We start from the raw sequence: 20,061 nt of genomic DNA on the forward strand, positions 1-20,061 counted from the left end.
TTTCTCTTTGAAAGTCATCACATAACGCCATTGTAATACACGGTTCGGCTGCATTAAATATTACACATCTGCCGTAGTTCTCTATTTATAGAGCCCTGATGAGAAGACTTCTAGACAAACATGAGGAACTGCCGCCAAAACTGCAAAACGTGACGTGGATCATAAATATATCAGCAATTAAACAACATCTTACATTTCTTTTCACACAATACGTCTCCTCGCAGGATCAACACTAATTCGGCTGACTTTTATATTTGATCCAATTGGTAGATAGGCTGTATTTACACCATAACGGTGCACAGCTGATATCAAGGGACACCTAGTGGTTAAAGCACGTTATTGAATTTTATTATTTTTACTATTAGATATTAATAGGATCCTTATAAAGTATATTCATTACTCGCTATTCTCTACTAACAGTTAATTAAAGACTGTATGTATGTATGTATGTATGTATGTATGTATGTATGTATGTATGTATGTATGTATGTATGTATGTATGTATGTATGTATGTATGTATGACTGTGTGCTTTTTCAAAAAGAAAAAACATTCAGACACCCTGAAAACACACTCACAGATATGAGCTCTTGAAATCTCTGCTCATCTGGATGATCATCACAGTGGCCTATCTCTCTCATTAGCATGGGGCTTCCATTCTCTTCTATTCTTGAATCCTTGGACCTCACAGGAAGTCACGTGGCTCTCTGAACGGACTTCAGTCGCCATGTTAGAAACCCACCGCCTTTCCGACCGTCATAAAAATGCTCCGAAAAGGACATAAGAGGAATGGTAAATGGACTGCACTTACTGTATATAGCGCTTTGGATAAAATTGACAATTCACCCATTGACACAAACATTCACATAACCAATGGTGGCAGCTGCCATGCAAGGTGCAGGCGTGCTCATTGGGAGCAATTCGGGGTTCAGTGTCTTGCCTAAGGACACTTTGACATGTGGACCGGAGGAGCCGGGATTCGAACCACCAACCAAGCCGCCCGAATGAATTAAACTACCCTATGCATACAACTACAGGAATTCTTAAATTCAGTGGCATGTTATAGAAATCCCACAGCATTCAAAGAACCATGTAAGCCATCTAAAACAACTTTGATCATAATCAAGAATAACTCACATATCCTCTCTTCCCATGTGGATCTTGGAGCGAGGGAAACAGGGTAACAATCCCCAGTGCATACTTCTCTTTGGTCAGTCGCTGAGGGATTCTCCTGTAGAGCAAAAACAGTCAGTGGTTACATTTCATTCATTTAAGTCTAAGATAGACTTAGTTTTAGAACATCATTTATAAACCTAATGAACTCAATTTGTGTAGAAATACAAATGCACCAACTTCATCCACACTTAACCTATACATACATGACACTTTCATGCAAAACTATAAAACATTTGAATCTTACCCCTCACTCTCCATCATGTCTGCAACTAGAATGTTGCACTTCAAAAGTTGATCTTTGCTCAACTTTTGAAGCGAGTAAAGCCAAGCGACGGAACCACAATGCAGTTCGGCAAAGCGTGACGTCACCACATTCAAAGTGAATGGGCAGAAGCGTTGAAGCTTCAACGCACGCCGCCGTGTGGACGGGCCGGGTGGCATGATATAAATTGGAACTGTCTTTAGATAAATAAATTCTACTTTATGCTCTGATTGTTCTTTTATTTTTCTATCTTTAAGCTGAGAGGCTTCTATCTGTGCATGACATATGTTTCGGGACCAAATTATGCACATTATTGGTGCGTTAACCCAGTCTCAAGGCATTTCGTGTTATAGTCAAAAAATGTATGGGATGGGTACCGAGAACCGGTACTAAGTCAATACCGGTACCTGATTGGACGGTATCGTTAAGCCGCTGGACAAACGGTGCTGCTATCGGTATATCTGTTACGTCTACTTCCTTAGTTTAACTTTAAACCATTCTGGTTGGTTGGGAACCCTCATCCCGTGTGATGTATCCGGTTTAAGACCCCTCTGATTGGCCACTGTAAATGCCACTCCTCATCTCTCTCAACAGCGCTCTTATTTTTGTTGTGAGACTCCCTGGATGGTCTGGATGCACTTTAAAAAAATGTAGTGGCGATAGTGCAAGGTGCAATCTATGTACTCAATTAGTTGCTTGTAAAGGGGGTAACACAAGCAACTTAATGAAGCATTTGCAAACGAGACACTCATTGAATCTTAAACGGTGCTAGCGATACTGCTAGTGCTAATAGTGCTAATAGTGCTAGCGGGCTTCAGCCGCGCCGTGTGTAAATGTGACCTGAGCGAAGGCTCGCAGGCAGGTTAGCTGCTGCGCACGGGTAATATGTTTTGTTTACCTGGGTGCAGTCTTGCAGGCACATCGCCTTGTCTTTTTTTAGTTTATTAACAGCAAATCATTGAAAAGTATCGATAAGAGTATCGAAAAATACCGATACTGATAAGCAGTACCGGTAACGGTATCGATAAAATCCTAACGATACCCATCCCTTGGTGTTCACCAACACGATTTCCCCATTTTTTTCATGTCACACAGAACGATTTCAAAGCAATGTAAATAGTCAAAAATTAGAAGGAAAAAAAGATTTAAATAAAATACAGATTTCAGTATTCTGACACAGAACGATTTTAGAAGCTATATATTTCTATTGGTAGTATGTTTCGTGCCTGCACCAAATAATAACAATTAGAAGGAATAAAAGATGACAACAAATACAGATTTCAGTATTCTGAGGCTCTGAGCCCCATTTCTTTTCCTCGCGGACGGCAAAAAAAGTCCGACATAGAATTTAAAATAAAAACAATAATCGTGGCTTGATATTGAGTAAGAAAATGTTTTTATGAACCCCGCAGCTTCCGGTCTTCCAAGACCCGACCGGACAAAAAGACATGGTGCAGGTACAAAACATACTACCAATAGAAATACATTGCTTTTAAAATCGTTCCGTGTGAAGCAAAAAAAATGGGAAAATCGTGTTGGTGAACACAAATCAATTTGTTTGTAGCCTTTATTTAACCAGGTGAAAGCCCCTTGAGATCAAAATATCTATTTTTCAAGGGTGACCTGCAATAGATTACATTTATGTATGAGGGGCCGTACAGGCCGTAATTCATACTGGTCCTCTCACACACATACATTCTCCTTTTACATTCATACATTTTCACTCTCACATATATATTTATACTCACACATTCCCCCCTGCTCTGTCCCCTGCTACAGCCTCCAACCCACAGACCCTGCCTGATTTGAGATAAACCTTTTTGTTCAACATAACTTCTGTGTCCGTTCCCAGTGTTCAGCATTGCGGTTTCACTCCAGTGGCTTTTTGAGAGCGTAACAACAATCTGGTAAATGTTCCAAGGACGTTTGGATGTTTGTTATCAAGAACATCTGCTGGATTCTCACGACCTTGTGACCTGTTTAACGTGTATATAAAGACGGGAACAGAGTGAGACGTGTCTCACTTCTCTGTCTGAACAGCAATATTTCAGAATGAGCGAGGAGAGCTGCAGTTTTTCTGGCGTTGCTGCTCTGTCTGCTCTGGACGGGGACTCAGGGTGAGGATGGAGGGGGGACAGGGAAGAAAGAGGGGGAGTTTGATATCCAAGGAGTGAAAGCAGGTAAATATTTACATAATATGCGTACTTATATGTTGATGTACAGTTGTGACAGAGCTCCACAGTGACATCTACAATAATACTAATAACAATTTTAAAATGTGTTCAGCTTTAGAAGCCAGGATGAGCTCCAGTGAGAAGGAGGTGTAGGAGCTCAAGAGAGAGAACGCAGGTAAGAAACAAAAACATCATAAAAAGGGAAATGTTGTGAATATTAAGATACAAAGACATCATTTTGTGTCAAATACAAAAGTGAGAAAAGAGTTGTGAGCAAAATCAGATTAACATACTGATAAGATATCATCGTGGTTGTTTGTCAGATAATGAGCTGCTTTTTGTATTGTACTGTATATAGTCACAGCAAGTGAGAATACGAGCACAGGATTACAAAGTAAATAAAGAAAACATTGAGAAAATACAAAGTTGTTTTTTTCGTAAAAACTGTAAATCTGTTCCCATTTTTAAAAGGCAAAAAAGCGGTCTAGAGACAATTTTAAAGTGCACATTTTAGTCTGGTAGAACAATTCTTGAATGCGCGGTTTGTAAAAATATAAAACACTGAAGACAAATGTTGACCATCATTTATTTTTTACAATTTTAAAATGAGGCCAAGATGAGCTCCAGTGAAAGAGGTAAGAAACAGAAACTATCATGAAGAGTCAAAGTATTGAATAAGAATAGAACTGGTATACTGATATACCAGCAAATGTCAAACTCTGCTGCATCCTCCTCTTTCTCACAGCCGGTCCTCAGGTGACGTTCTCAGTCGGTCTCAGTGACGCAGGAGTAGTCGGACCCTTCGGCACTAACTCAATACTGAAGTACACTAAAGTCTTCACCAATATCGGCCAGGCCTACAACCCAATTACAGGTACTGAGCGCGCGCGCACACACACACACACACACACACACACACACACACACACACACACACACACACACACACACACACACACACACACACACACACACACACACACACACACACACACACACACACACACACACACACACACACACACATTTACAGTAGATGTGTGACTGTAAGCTTTCTTAAGAGTTTTCTTAATGAAACCATTAAAACATCTGTTTGTTTTCCTACAGTTGATCACGGTAGAAAATAGAACAAAGTTAGGAGCTCCTACATGCTCCTTATTTTAAAAAAAACATCCTTAAGTCCTGCTGAAGCACCAGAAACAATCTCCCTTCTCCTCTGATGCAGGTATCTTCACAGCCCCCGTCAAAGGAGCCTACTACTTCAGCTTCAACATGTGGGGAAGCCGCTTTGTATCAGATACCGCTCTTGAATTCGCTCTCAACAACGTGATGAAGATGAGGCTTCAAGATTACAATGATGCCTATGGCTTTGTCTCTGCGGCTAACTCAATGGTTCTTCAGCTGGAGGAGGGAGATGTTGCCAACATCGTTCTGCCCTCCAGCTACAGCGTTTATGATGATTTGTTTAATCGCATGGTTTTCAGTGGATTTCTACTCTTTCCTCTGTGAAGCCCACTCTAAAACACCCACTGCATTAAGTTTCAACATTACATATTAATAAATAAGTGTGTTGACTCAATTTATATAATTGTTTGTGTTTATTTGTGCTTGGTTACATGAACAAGAGGCATTCATTACCATAACAACGTTTTCTACGGACAATATAAGAGAAACACTTTAGCAGTGCTGTTGTTGTCCAAACCCCCTAAACCGAGACCAAGTCAAGACCAAAGAGCCCTCTACAGTCTGTGCCCTGACGACAGAAGTGAGACCCACACTGCATGACACTGATATGAAAAATATATAACATTAAAAACAGAGACACTCCTCAAAATGATCTGTCAATCCACAATCCCAGAAAAACATGCTGGTCACATACAGTTGTTAATCTTAAGTAAAATAACTAATAACCTTACTGTAAAAACAGTTCATTACACGGCATTGAGAATAGTACGTAAGTAAAGATATTTAAGTATGAAGAGGACTTAGGTATTAGGAGCAGTGGCGACTGGTCATTAGGGGCAGGTGGGGCACAGCCCCACCTAGTGTCATCATTAAGTATTAAAAATAATGATTACAAAAAAATTCAAAAATATAAAATATATTTTAAGATCATGTTTAATCATCTGATTCGTCTGTACATTGCTGTTTTAGTCTGTGTTCTTCTAATTAGTGTCTACAGTCAGTCAGTGCCTATTGAGCTGTTTAGAGCCATGTGGAACAAAACCCGATCATGCCCTCCCTCTCACTGTCAAAGTGAACGGTGACTGTAAAAACTACACTGCGCATGCTCAGAGTATTGTCCTATTTAATGGCAAAAAAAAAATGGCAAAAAAATAATGACCATAGGGGCAGAGCTGCGCATGGGTTCCCTCCACAAATAGCAATGAGATTTCTCCATAGGATTTTAGAAAATAGCTCAAAATAAGATCTGTGGGAAACGTACCTGTTAGATAAATGCACGTTTTGTTCAGCCGGTAAATAACCACATGTCTACCCTACTTTTATAATTTTCGAATCATAAATCTATAGATTAGATTTATGATGGACTTTTGAAACTACAAGAAGATAAGGAGGACTTTTACAAACAAGTAATAGAGATTTTGGTCCAGAAGGATAGGCAAATGGACTTCATCTTCAAGTCAAGGTAAGACCGCAATTGTATTGAAAATGGGATCTTACTAAGAGAGAACAATTCAACATTTAAATGATAACATTACATTTTTTGGGTATCCTTTTGTTGAACTGTCTGATTAAAATTAATCGAAGCATCAGACAAAAAAAGCTTTTGAAAATATTATATTTTGATTTAGGTCAAAATATTATATTTGTAAACCTGAAGAGTCAGTGCCAGTACCTCGCCAGCCATGAACCTCACTGCAGAAGCGTATATATAGACATCTAAGTTTTCTGTGCCCCACCACTTTTGTACATATAGAAACGCCACTGATTAGGAGTAAAATTACTTATTGAAGAAAAAACTTTAAATTATTCAAATAAAATCCAAAATATTAAAATATTTTCAGTCTCACTTTTGAGAAGTTGAAACTGTGAAATGTTACTTAACAAAAAATGACACAAAAAGTGTGCAAAATTGCTGCAAATTAATGTTGAGTTGAATTGTTTTAGGTATTTTAATATAATGTTGGATGGCATCATGTTACACAAGTGTTGTGTGTAAGAAAAATATCTACGTATAAAATACCTAGTAACTACATTTCTCAAATTACAAAAAGTCCCTTTGAATTGTAGTGAAGTGAAAAAAATTAAGTACACTCAAATGTATGCTGAAGTACAGTACTTGAGTCAATGTACTTCATTTCTTTCCACCACGGACTCTTACCCAGTACACCACTGACTCTTACTCAGTACATAATACCAAGTATTTTATCTGCGTAAAGGCCGTAACTTTAAATATTTGATTCTTTCAAAAGTTCTTATGTCTCAGGAAAATACATTTAAATGTATATATATTTAACCATGCTCACTCATCTGAATACATGTACATTCACCGGATAACGATTTAACCAAGTTATTTTCTTATTTCTATTTATACTGTTAATACATGTTTGTTCTTATTTTTTTTATTTTTTTTACTTTTATTCTTATTATGCCCGTGTATATATATTCCATGTGTACTATCTGTGTTTCTGTCTTATTCTGTTGTGGCTGTGACACCTGAATGTCCCTACGGGGATGAATTAAGGTCCACTTATCTTATCTCAATACAAATGTGCTGTAAGAAAACTAGTTCAGTTTGGGTTTTTAAATCGGCCCATGACCGCTTGGACTCAGTTTACATTTGAGTCTCTTTATTTAAAAGAGTTCCAGTTGATCTGCACCGTCCTCTGCCTCTCTCCGCTCCCTTCAATGTGTGATCTCAATAGAACAATATGACAGTCTGCACAGCAGCACAAAGGAAGGAGCCGTGCAGAGGTCTGAGTGAATCAGAGAATAAAGTATCTTTATTGAGAGAGCCTGCCTGGTTAGGCCTGGCATGGAAGCACACGCTGAACGGCGTTCTCCTTCACGTTCTCCGTACCACAGAAGGAGACGCTGTAAAGAAGCAAAGAAGGAAGGATAGAGAGAGTGAGTGAAATATTATAGAACACAATGTGAATACATATATTGGTTTAAGTATCAATTTGAATATACTGCATAGTGCATACAAGTATGTCAAAACAGCAGAATTTCCTCTTACTCAAATCCTAGTAAACACTGATTGTTTGAAATCTGTTTCGGCCGACAAGGGAAACTATATTAAAACGTAAAATTCCAAAAATGATAAAAACATCTGGTTTGTATATAAAGTTTAAAGTCAAAGTCAAATCTGTTTGCCATCACTATATGTTTATTTATAAATGAAAGGATATGAAAGTAAAGACTATGGAGGAGAATTATTCTCTATATACTCTCTCCAGCACTGGAAAACCTGACACACATTCTCATGCTGCCCTCTAGTGGCTAAAGGCAGTCCCTGACACCTAATGTAGCACAGCACCACTGCTGTACTGTAACATTTCCCTGATGTCATGAGAATTGCTAATAAACTGGATTTCACATCGATGACATGTTTTTAAAAAACAATGAGTTCTGTTTGGGTAGACTCCAGCTGGTAGACATGGATACATTAGATTGTTATTTGTGTCTTGATAGATTTGACGTAACTCTAATCCAGTTCAGTCTGAGTGAATTCCTCCTGTAGAGTTAATTGGGAGTTGAACCTCTCTCTGGTCTGATGAGCTGTGGATGCACTCGTTAATTCATTGGAGGGTCGCTAGTTTGATACCTACTAGCCGTTTATTTAACCAGATAGCACAGCTCTAAAGGAACTCATACAAATAATTTGACAAACTAATAAGGAGTTGATTAAAAACATTTGATATGTATCTAATCAAAATGTAATATACAGCCTTTATTACCATCTCCTTACAGCCACCATTTGAATAACATGTCTGATGTTTGACATTATATCACTGTGTAGGTGTGTTTGATTTCCTCTCAAAGTGTGAGGAGTGCCACCTGAAGGTTTGTATTGATAGAAGAATCTGACTTACATCATGTTGTCTTTTCTTCTCTGCAGCTCCACCTTGGACGCACCATACCGGGGATTCATGGGGTTGAAGATGTGATTGTTCCAGCGAAACGTCACCTCTGTGACAACCCCCACATCCAACTCTGCGTCCAGCAGCACCTCGTAGGTCCGTCCAGGCACCAACGAGCCCCTGAAGAGAGGTCACAACAGATCAAAACATACTCTGAAATATATCTCCTCGAACACCATCACAGAGCGGGCAGTGGAGCTGTTGTACAGTAGGCAGGGTTGGGAGGGAGACTTTTACAATGTCTTCTGTTTCAATTATCAGTTACTTGCAAGAACATGTAATCAGTAACCTATTCTGAGTATTAAAAGTAATGTTACCGGATTTCTTTCCGTTACTTTTGGATTACCTCAATATTAAATGTAATGCAAATAAATTAAAGGAATATCATCAAGATGTTTTTTAATTAAGTGTATTATGTAAGACAATGTGACCTTAGAAAAGAAGAAATCAAGATATTTAAGATAAAAAATGTGGGCTAGACCTACAGAATAGCAGCTTTTAAGCTTAAGATTTCTTACAAAAAGTGTTTTAGTTTATGTTTGTATTAATAAATCAGCTACATAACACTTTTTTATTTAAATAAAGAAGAATAAAAGTAGCCTTGATGAAAACCAAAAAGAGAATTCAGGCAGCCTATAATATATTGATATATACTGTGTGTGTATATATATATATATATCTTACATTGTTATGTTATCCTGAGAGTAATCCCGGTTTTTCAAAAAATGTAAGAGTAATCTGATTACATCTTCTCTTACAGTACCGGTAAGGGAATACTTTTTTTTGGTATCTTGATTACGTAATCCCGTTACAAGTAATCAGTTTCTCCCCAAGCCTGAGAGTAACACCTTTTCCTCTGTGACCGACCTCTCCAGCAGAGCAGAGTTTGGTGTCATAGTATTCAAGTTTCTTGTTATTGGGTTCATCTGGTTTCTGTTTCGTTCTTACTGGGAAATTTGATCGATGCTGACAAAAGCCCAGAAACTTTAAGGCACTTTGCAGAACACGAGTTTCTTCCCTTCTGGACTTTTAAAGCTGACATTACTCTCAGTTAAAGGTTGGTCTCTTTCTCCCTGCAGTAGGCAGCAGCTAGAGGGCAGTGGAGGGGCTGCAGAGGGGAAATACAGTCTGAATTTCTTTGGTAGAGGAAGAGTAGAACCTTTCAACACAAGGCAGTTCGAAACACATTAGCTGCAGCTGTCTGATAGATGTTTTAGTGAGACCTGTAAAGACACCATTACAGTAGTCGAGTCTGCTGAAGATAAAAGCATGGACAAGTTTTTCCAAATCCTGCTGTGACATTAGTCTTTCAATCCTAGATATATTATTAAGGTGATAAAAGGCTGACTTAGTAACTGTTTTAATGTTAAATTCAGGTCAGAGTCCATGACTACACCTAGACTTCTTGCTTTTCCTGATGGTTTGAACATTACCGACTGGAAGGTTTGTTTTCATTATCTGAGCCAGTGGTAGCATGTAGATGTTAAAGAGAAGAGGCCCCAGAATGGAGCCTTGAGGAACCCCACATGTCATACGATGTGTAGTCACCTAGAGAAACAAAGCTTTTCCTGTCTTTTAAGTATGTCAGGAGGCCAACAAGTTAATTAAGCTGAATTAGTGCCAGCTGGAGGCCTGAGACCTTTGAGCAGAGTTTGGTTTGTTTGTTGTGTTGCTGATGTTCCCAAGAGGTTGCCAACAAACAACCAGCAAGTAGGCAGACGTCTTTCTTTTATACTGTATGTTTATATTTTTTTGCTTTTAATGTTTATTTCATTTGTATTTTATTCTATTTCGAAGAAATATTGTTCTATTTTAAGAAATGGTGTAATTATTTTTACAGTGACTGTCAAAATGCTGCTGTGACAAAACTGTTTCTCTATTGGGATAAAGAAAGTTTCTACCCATCTGTCTACACGGAAAAACTAAGGTAAACTTTTTTAATTAAATGTATTATATCAACAAAAGTCAATAATATTAAGTTTAAATATGTTCAACCTAATATTATTGCTTTTACCTAAACTAATACAGTCAAGTGAAATGTGCTGACATAATACACTTAATTAAAGTCAACGTTTTAGTTTTTGCAGTCGATCCTGTAGTGTAGTGCATTTTAGTTGGGTGATAGAGTAACTTTTAACTGAATGTTAAGAAAGAAAACTGTTTGTTTTTAAAAAAGTAAAGAGAAATGTGTGTTAGTGATTGTAAAAACAATACTAAAAAAGTAATATGGTCTAAGAGGAACTACGGCTGTTCAAGATGAAGGCCCACTTCTGCAACTCTACCACTATCAGTGACATCACATGTTAGAATGAGCTTACACAAAAAGCTGGTGCTCCTTGGTGCTGTCGTTGTCCCCAGTGAGGGCCATGAACATGAAGCCAGGGTTGGGCCAAATGGGGCCGTCCAGGGTCATCTTCATCCTGTAGCTGTAACCTATAGGAAGAAGAGTCACATTGTCACCATGGCTCCAGCATACTGTCACATGACACATGCATCCTTTTCCGTGGGTCCGGGTTTGAAAAAAACACAGTGAGAAGATATATTCAAATTCTTTTCAGTGTTACTTATGTTGCTCAGGTTTGGAATGTACCATATCTGCACAGGTAGAGCAAAGTGGTGTTACAACTATTTTACAAACTCAAGTGTTTTTAAACATTAAGTGTGAATTAAAATGTCCCCCCTTTGAAATGCCTTTTAAAGTAGAGTAAGGGTAAGACACCCCCAAATATATCCATTTTTTATTTCAATAAGTTACTGCTGTCTCTACTTACTAAAAACAAACACAACAATCTCAGCATTTCTTAACAGATGTCATAAAACTAAAAAGATAAAATAATTAATATTTCAGTTTACAGAGCAGAGGCCTCACTGCAGCTCGTACCGTCTGTTCCTTCCTGGAAGATCATTTTAATCCCTTGCAAAGAATGTTCAGAACAATTTACAAAACAACAGATTCCTACTCCAGAACATTTTAATTAAAAAGTAGTATTGAATAATTAAAATATTTTACAAGTTTTCTGCAGGAACAAAACCATTAAGCATTAACATGGAACAATCAATCATTATGTAGATCATAACATGCAACGGCCTCATGATTAGATTAGAATCAGTAATTGGATCTTGTCTGTTGTGTCATTAAGTTTTTGTCGAATGCTTTTTTTACGAGATAATATTATCATGACATCATAGTGTTTGTGCCTGCATTAAAACCAATCAAACAAGATCAAGTTTAGTTCCCCCCTGATTAACTATAGCTGTAGGTGCTCTCTATTAACATTCATTATTTTAACATTTCCCTCAATATCTTGGCACAAACTGTGTAAAAACCCTGAAATCTGTAAACTTTGAAATCCATACTATATCACAGATGGATTTATATTGATTGAAATTCCAAGCACTTATACATGTGAAGCTTTCAGGGCGTTGGTTCTGTTTTAATAGATGACAATGCATTTTTAACAGTGTCCAAGTTGGATCGAACAGGATTTTTAAAACTAGTCAAGTAAAAAATGGAGCCTAAAGAAAACATTTCTATCTTTAAGAGCCTGTGTGTGAGGCACAGTGACGGGGGGGGGGGGGGGTGGGGGGGCAGGGTACTTGCCCATCATAGGGCACTTGTTGTCTGCACATGGGAAACACTTTCCCTGTGGAGACAACGACACGGTGAGGTATGAAGAATGAGCTCACCACGTCATGCAGCGCATCACTCTTCTCCTGTCAATTAACACCCAACAAGATTTTCCCCCTTATACTCCTTCAAAATGCTACAGATTGCCAGCTTATAAATGAAGGTGGAGAGAGGTGCTGGTCTCGGTAAGTTAGTGTGTGGGAACAGGCTGACTTTGTGGCTGTCAGCCCCGCCTGCAGGAACAACAGCAGACAGGAGAGCGTTTACGAGGTGAGCGACAAGGAGGTGCTGTCATCTCTCAACGGGGACATAGTCATATGAGGACATGCTCGGCACTCCCCCGGCCTCCTTTGATCCGGACATGTGTCCAAAGCAGGGATAAACTGTCATTAACACCAACAGCTGCCCGTGGAAGACATGAGGAAAGCCCATTTATATCGCCCCCTCAGCTGCAACAAAAATCCAATCTTGCCGAATCAACTTCTAAAACCAAAGAAATGGTTCACAGCCATATCACTGTCATACAGCAACAGGTGTCAGCCCATACACATGCTGTGGTGGTGGGGATATTGGAATATGGTGTGGTGTGGTTTGATGTCAATAATGCAGCGACTGACTGAAACAGTTTGCTATTGTGGTGGGCGAGTGCTAGGATGTAGGCAGCTCCTTAGCATGTTGTTAGCTATAAGTAGCTAATCCTCTGCTCTGACCAGGCACTGAGGCTGGATCTACAACGTTACAATTATTTCCTTGTTCCTTTCCTGTGCGAGATATTTGTCCTGAGGTGCAAGTATGTAGGCAACTGCAGGAACTCAAACTGATTTTGTTTTACTTAAATATTTGTATACATCCACACTACATTTAAGTAGGGAATATTGCAGTTTTGCTGAGCCATTTGTCTGAGAGGAGTTGACCCTCTGACTTCGCAGATAGAGTTTTCAAACAACATACTTACATACAAGTTTCACAATATAATAGATGTCATCTGCCTTAGTCATTTCTAGAGTTAGTGTATTTAGCTACCAAATTTAAATAAAGTATAGGAGTGAAGGAAGGGTTTTAAAATGTTAAAAGTATTTTTACAGTTGGTACTGCTACTGTTACTTACAATATTTCTACAATCCTTCCTCCAAAGATCAAAGACAAGGCAAAATGCAATCCAAAAATACATTGGGAAGAACAAAACCCTAAGTAATCGAAACCAGATTTATGTTAGTAGTTGTAGGTATGGTCTTGTGTTTGTGTCCCTGTACTGAAACAACATGGAAGGTTGTTGGACAATCATCTCCAATTAAATTTGACCATCAGATAATCGCAGATTTAAACATGTTTTCAATTGAAGTGCTTGGTTAGGTACAGGAAAAGATCATGGTCTGGGATAAAATAAATAAGAATATATGTGTATATGTGTAAATAGACTATTTGAACTATCACTTACATCATCAAAACTGTCCTTGTCGGAGCAGGGGAATGCTACAAAGCCTTGGGATTTCACCATGCTCTCGATGTAGTACTCGTAGGATCGGACATGGTTGCAGTCATCAAACTTCGTGGTGCCTGGCAAAATATTGGAACAGGTGATGAAAGGGAGGAAGAGAAAAAGTGAGATGGACAGTGCGGTAAAAGCGGGTGAGGTACAGAAAAATAAGAAAAGAGATGTACATGTAGAATTATTGAACTTCAGATAGCTACTTATGAACTCATGACCTTCAGAAATGTAAAAAAAAGTTCAGGAAGATTAGTACGCATGCCAGTATAACAAAGTATAAGAAATGTCAGAGTATGAATCAGTTTGAGACAGACAGGCAGACAGACAGACAGACAGACAGACAGGCAGGCAGGCAGACAGACAGACAGGCAGGCAGGCAGACAGGCAGGCAGACAGGCAGGCAGGCAGGCAGGCAGGCAGGCAGGCAGACAGACAGAGAGGTCACAGCTTCTGTTGTTTCTCAGTGAGGGCCAACTCCAGGCGCTCCAACACCTCCAGCTATGCACCCCCCCCCCTCTCCCCATTATATCTATAGGATCAAAAGTGGTATTCAGCTGTGCCAAACGTTTTTTTAAACTGTATGATCCTTTTAGAAGATGTTATTTATGGTGCTGAAAAGTAATGTAATGCATTATGTTGTATGTACTCAGGGTATGCTGAATAACAGAAACAGCTCAGCACCTCAAAATGCATACAAGGGTTATCATGGTTTATAAACACAGGTTATGATGTTAACATGAGGGGTCTCTCGGAAAACTCTCAAAAATCCTGAAAGGTAACCTGTTTTAGAAGCTTACTTAAATTAGTTGAGTCTCCTCAATACAATTTGAGACTCCTTTGATACATCCATCCCTCCAATATCTTCTGTTCATCAGGGGCCTGCAGCCAGAAAGACCCCCTTCTTCAGCCTGACACCTTCTTCACCGCAGTGTCCACCAGCGGGTTCTGGGGTTGCTGGTACTATGCACAACCTTTAGTCCAAAACGTATTGCAACAGCCCCCACTCAATGCATAAAATGTTCTTCGAACTTGATAAGGTGATCTGTTGAGAACTTTGCTAAAGTGGCGGCAGATCTGATGGTACAACCACACAGTCCATTAATACCGGCTGGCCTAGGTCGCTCTCGTACACTCGCACAGAAATGGTGCTTTTAATGGTCCATCAATGTCGAGCACAGAAGTCCAACAACAAAGCAGCAGTTGGTTTCAGATTAGGACGGCCATGCCTCCAACCCCCCTTCACCCTGCTCTCTCCATCACTGCCCATGTCAGCATTGAACACAACTAGAGTCCCCCTTTGGTTTCCCTTCCAGCATGAGACCCTGCCTCAGAGACTCCAAGAAGGCCAGCCACTCTGAACTGCTGTTCAAACAACCTGTCAGAGACCTCATCTATAGGCGATTCCAGCACACCAACAATCGGCCAGGGGGGTACTGAGTATGAATAGTTGTTGGGGAACGCCAAGACCAGGCCCCCTGTGTCAAGGCCCGGCTACCTGCTCCTGCTCTCTGTCTGGCTCTTCTCCCAGGTCTGGCTCAGGGAGGGGTGCACTGTTTCTCTTTCCTGACAGTAGCTTATGTAGGTTTAATTGAGTCAGCATTCACACACACAACAATGTAAAAAAAGTGAAATAGCCAACATGACATAATATATTTATATATCACTTTCCTAGCCTTTGATTGAAGTGCTACAGTCCTGGTTTGACGGTCAGAAAAAAATTAGATTATACTAAAATTATCATTGTGATCATTGAGTTCCCATTTTGATTCCATGTTTAGTGAGATGTGTTGATCTCACCCTGCCAGATGGCGTCCAGATCCTTGGTCCGGCCTTTGTTGGCGGAGCAGCCAGGCATCAGCTCTCCTCCATTGGGGTAGAAGTCGATGTGGCCGACAGATTGGGACATCCCCAGACCTTATGGGATGGTTTTACAGAGACACATGTTTCTTTTATTGATTTGATCAAGATTTAACACAGATGATAAGGCCACACTGTTCCCTTAATGCCTACTCTACAATACAATTAGTTATCGTGCTGCATTTATCTGTGGCCTTACAACTAAGAGGTACATTTTAAAATAATCATATTTTTAAGGAACTTAAAGGTCCCATGTCATGGCCATTTCTACTGATCATAATTCCATTGTTGAGCTCTACTAAAATAGATTTATACTGTGCAATTTTCCAAAATCATATTGGTTTCTCATCCAGCATCTCTGTATAGTATGTGTATTCCCTCTCTGTCCTACACGGCTTGTTGGAGCTCCTGCCCCCCCCTCCCTGTGAGCCCATTGGCTGTCTGCGAGACACAGCGAAACCCAGCCCAACACCCGCAGCCTGGCTGGGAGTTTGTGTGTGTGCTCACACAATGACTCACAGCCTTGCCGCGTCCCGCCGTGTGTGTGTGTGTGTGTGTGTGTGTGTGTGTGTGTGTGTGTGTGTGTGTGTGTGTGTGTGTAATTCCGCGGATTGGGTACTGGGGCAGCATAGACAGGTCTTCTCTGTGTTAGAGTTTTACTCCCTACAGGGTGTACTTTGAGGATTTGTGACTCTGCAGACCGTTGACATGCAGAAAAAGCTTCATAACACACAAGGGGACGGGTAAGAACCAGAAAAGCATGACATGGGACCTTTAAGAGAACATTACATATATTTGACGAAGACTTCATAGAAAAAAAGTCTTCATATCTGTACATTATCCTCTTTATTAAGTAGACAATATTTGTATTTAAAAGGGGAACACTCTTGAAGTTGAAAAAAAAAAATGTTGGGAGAAAAAGTAGAAACATTTAGTAATTTTGCCCGCATTGATCTCATTCATCATAATGAAAAGTGATGTGTACCATGTTTGGAGTTGAAAGGAAGTCCATCAGTGTGAATGACGTCCACAAAGGTGGCGTCGCTGGTGTCCAGGCGGACAGACGCATCAGTGTCCTGGAAGTACGGCTCAACTGGGTCCAGTCCTGAGCAGAGAGAGGAGTTCAATCACTGAGGGTTCCCTGTCATTTATCAGACTCTATCACTGCAGCACATGGCTAAAAAGGTGTTCAGTGTGTGTGTGTGTTACCTGTGATGCGTGTTGCAGCAAGTTTGCAGTGTGTGTGTGCAGTGTGTGTGTGTACCTGTGATGCGTGTGTGTGTGTGTGTGTGTGTGTGTGTGTGTGTGTGTGTGTGTGTGTGTGTGTGTGTGTACCTGTGATGCGTGCGAGGCCGGGGATCCTGCTGCCGGCGGCTCCTGCAGCGTGAGCTCCGAGGCTGTGTCCGATGATGTGGAACTTATCAGCCTTCTGCTTGTACTCGCTCTGTAACATGTGTGTTCAATTCAGAGACACTGTACACACGCCCCCCCCTGAGAATAACCCCTCAGCCCCCAGATGTGTCTGTCTTTCCTCGTCCATGGTTGTGTAACTTAAAATTTATTTTTTAGATATAGGGATGACACTTTTAGCTGAGGCAGCATGAAAATGTTTCACATACAGTTTAGCATCTGTGTATCAGGATGAATGTATATATGTGTAAAAACTATTATTAAAGTCTTTACTAAAATCTGTCTCTACTGAACTCAGCTGGAATACTCCTCTACCCCTTAACCCATAATATGGGTGTAATAACAGTGTAATATGGGTGAAATATTGGTCTTACATGGGTGTAATACTCGTCTAATAGGGTGCATTATATGACACTGCAGTATATCCTGGGTGTAACGTGGGCGTAATAGAGGTGTAATGGTGTAATAGGGGTTTATAAATATGTAATATGAGTGTAACGCCAGTGTAATAACGGGGGTGAATGAGGTTGAATTAACAGTCTATTATGGGTGTTATGAGTACAGGTGTTATAATTGTTTAAAATTGGTATAATAAAGGTGTAATAATGGTGTACTATGTGTAATATGGCTGTTATAACAGTATAATATGGGTATAATACAAAAAAAAGCAATTAATACATTTGCAAATATTAATATGTAAATGCCCATTTAAGGTGCAGTCCAGGATGTTTATAACCTTGGTTAGGACTAAACCAAGCCCTGTCATCTGTAAAACATGTTTACTGTTCCTCTGTAGAGTCAGACAGCAACAAGCAGTATCCCCCAACATGTCTCTGCCTTTCAGAAGGATTAGGCACAGTTAGTGAGGGGCTCTCTGAGGTTACCTTGAGGAAGGTGATCATGGAGACCACCTGGGCGGACACCACCCTGGCGTTGTTGGCAGCTTGCACGTACTGAGTCCTCACGGCTTTCTTCCACTCCACAGCAACGCAGTTCACATTCTCCCAGGTCAGCATGGTCTGGAGACAGCGGAAGCAGAGGTGTGTGAGCATCAGGTAAATAAAAGCAGAGGAATACTAAGTGAGTTAAAGTAGTTTAAATAGAAAGTTAAATCGCATGATCTGATAGTGACCGGGAACTAATAGAAAATGTAGGGAATACTCTACATGTATTTATTCCCTTCATTTACAAACACTAGTTGATGAAGCTGTCCACAACCTTTCAGAAATGTGCTCAGTGGCTTCACTTTGCTTCGAGTTGAGAACCCACACATCTGCAGGGACTCTCTAACCACATGCGGTCCCCCCTCCCCCATGATAGCATTCAGCCCAGGTGCAGCACTGGATGTGAGTATCAGTTTCTTATTTTTCCGTTATCAACAAAATACAATATAAGTGATTGTGTGTGTGGAGTTCACAGCATGTTACTCTATCACACAGATCGTGTGTGAATGTTTTCAAAGGGACTGTTTCTCTGGTAGAAAGCACTTTGTGGATTATATCAGTGCTGTAAATGTTTTGAGTCCCAAAATCAATCCTTTGGGATCAGTTCCTTATTTTCCTGCCCTGACCTCATGCACTGCCAACCACTGCAAACACTGTTTATACTGTTTGCATCAGGAAAGTCTGTTTTGCAGTGCGACCTCACCCTGAAGGCCTCACTAGAGCAGGTGAGTTCAAATAGAGCTGGTAGGCTCTGAAGCCCTTTGGTTTTTATAGACACACTCCATAAGTTTGGAATCTGCTGCCACACACTGTGATTGGGTCGTCTGTCTGTCTGAGAGGACTACACACATGTGAGAATGGGCTCTCATGTTTTCGCTTTTGGAAAATCCTCTTTACAATTCAAAGTAAGTTGGTATGAAGGGTTTATTTGGTACAACAAGAACAACCTGGTTTAACCAGACTCACAATGTACGGGCAAAAGAGACAAATATCCCTCGTATGAAAGAGGATTTCAGTGTCAAGTGCAAATGATGACTAACAAGCTGGAATAATATTGATATGGAGGGCATGCTCACCTTGCACATCTCCTGGGGCCAGTCCTCGTCTCCTTCCTTCAGATACCCAGGAATGATGAAGCGGGTCTTCCTCGTCCCGCTGTAGTTTGACACCTGGATGCTTTCATTAGCCTTTATCTCCTGACAGTTTCAAAAGAAAAGCAAAGGTAAACTAATTGAAAGATTTATCTAGCTTTACTCTTCATTAACACAATACTCACTTGCCCAATATTAACGTATCCATATAGATCCCTTAAATCCACAGGAAGTGGACAGTCCACAGCAATATTTTGAAAAGAACTACTGATTGAAGTTGATGTGAAGCTTGAGAATGTAACCCACTTTAATCGTCTAACGATATCTTCCAAATAATGTGTTTTTTCATCCATCACTGATGTTGACATCATTATAGAAGAGGATATATTGGCTGCCAGTTTAGAGGAGGAGACATTTTAGCCCTGATTAACCATTTTAATGTTCATGTGGATATGGTGAAATTGTTATATAATATCTAAAACTAATGGTAACCCTCTGTATTGATTCACTGATCCACAGAGGATACACAGATAGTGTTTCCATACTCACACAGGATGAGAGACAGCAGCTCGTTCTTAGCTGTAACACACTAAATGAAATGAAAGCTACTCTTGCCTGGTAGTAACGGTCCTTCTGGGTGAAGAGGAGGAAGCGGGTGCCGATCTCCTCAGGGTGCCAGGGCAGGGCGGAGGATGGTCTCTGAGTGGTGCCCCCCCACGGAGGCAGGTCATCAAAGCAGCCAAGCCTATCGAAACAGACCTCAGCCGCTGAGGACACGCAGGACACAGAACTGAGACCTGACCACATGTGAGGGTCCACAACCCCTCATGCATCCTGACACCTCGGACACATTGTTTTTATCAGAAAATACTTTTTCTACAGAACTTTAGGAAAAAGACAGATGATGAAAGTTGCAAACCATCCAT

General features: G+C 40.2%; 3 protein-coding genes across 7 annotated transcripts in view; 1 reads left to right on the top strand and 2 right to left on the bottom strand.

The window, feature by feature from the left end:
* Nucleotides 1–1,863, bottom strand: part of LOC307025932 (polycystin-1-like protein 1) — a 28,016-nt gene extending 26,153 nt beyond the window's left edge. For 3 of the 4 annotated variants that reach the window (XM_079660936.1, XM_079660935.1, XM_079660937.1), the window contains exons 1-2: nt 1,420–1,863; nt 1,137–1,230 (exon numbers count right to left, since the gene is read on the bottom strand). In XM_079660936.1, the coding sequence (XP_079517062.1) occupies nt 1,137–1,230; nt 1,420–1,748 (423 nt within the window). In that variant the 5' untranslated portion in view covers nt 1,749–1,863. Of the gene's footprint in view, nt 1–577; nt 759–1,136; nt 1,231–1,419 lie in introns of those variants that run through there. The other variant, XM_079660938.1, reaches the window with a different exon arrangement.
* A 2,361-nt stretch (nt 1,864–4,224) lies between these two features.
* On the top strand, nt 4,225–5,135 carry LOC307026194 (complement C1q-like protein 2). 2 transcript variants are annotated; one of them, XM_079661384.1, is made up of 3 exons: nt 4,225–4,246; nt 4,357–4,485; nt 4,837–5,135. In XM_079661384.1, the coding sequence occupies exons 1-3, from the start codon at nt 4,228–4,230 to the stop codon at nt 5,118–5,120; spliced, it is 432 nt and encodes a 143-aa protein (XP_079517510.1). In that variant the 5' UTR covers nt 4,225–4,227; the 3' UTR covers nt 5,121–5,135. The 2 variants fall into 2 exon arrangements, with proteins under 2 accessions (XP_079517510.1, XP_079517511.1); XM_079661385.1 differs by having other exon boundaries at nt 4,849–5,135.
* Nucleotides 5,136–7,549: 2,414 nt separating this feature from the next.
* LOC307026432 (inactive pancreatic lipase-related protein 1-like) lies at nt 7,550–20,061 on the bottom strand (the record flags this gene model as incomplete). Its single annotated transcript, XM_079661819.1, has 12 exons — nt 7,550–7,667; nt 8,669–8,836; nt 11,035–11,149; nt 12,318–12,360; nt 13,783–13,901; nt 15,631–15,747; nt 16,676–16,795; nt 17,026–17,134; nt 17,985–18,119; nt 19,121–19,240; nt 19,751–19,902; nt 20,055–20,061. The coding sequence occupies 12 exons, from the start codon at nt 20,059–20,061 to the stop codon at nt 7,598–7,600; spliced, it is 1,275 nt and encodes a 424-aa protein (XP_079517945.1). The 3' UTR covers nt 7,550–7,597.

This window comes from Notothenia rossii (assembly GCF_949606895.1).
Source record: "Notothenia rossii genome assembly, chromosome: 12".
NCBI lineage: Eukaryota > Metazoa > Chordata > Actinopteri > Perciformes > Nototheniidae > Notothenia > Notothenia rossii.

Excerpts from the sequence above, each read along its gene's own strand:
- LOC307026194 (XM_079661384.1), top strand. Across the intron at positions 4,486-4,836 it reads GGCCTACAACCCAATTACAG|GTATCTTCACAGCCCCCGTC; the intron begins GTACTGAGCGCG and ends CCTCTGATGCAG.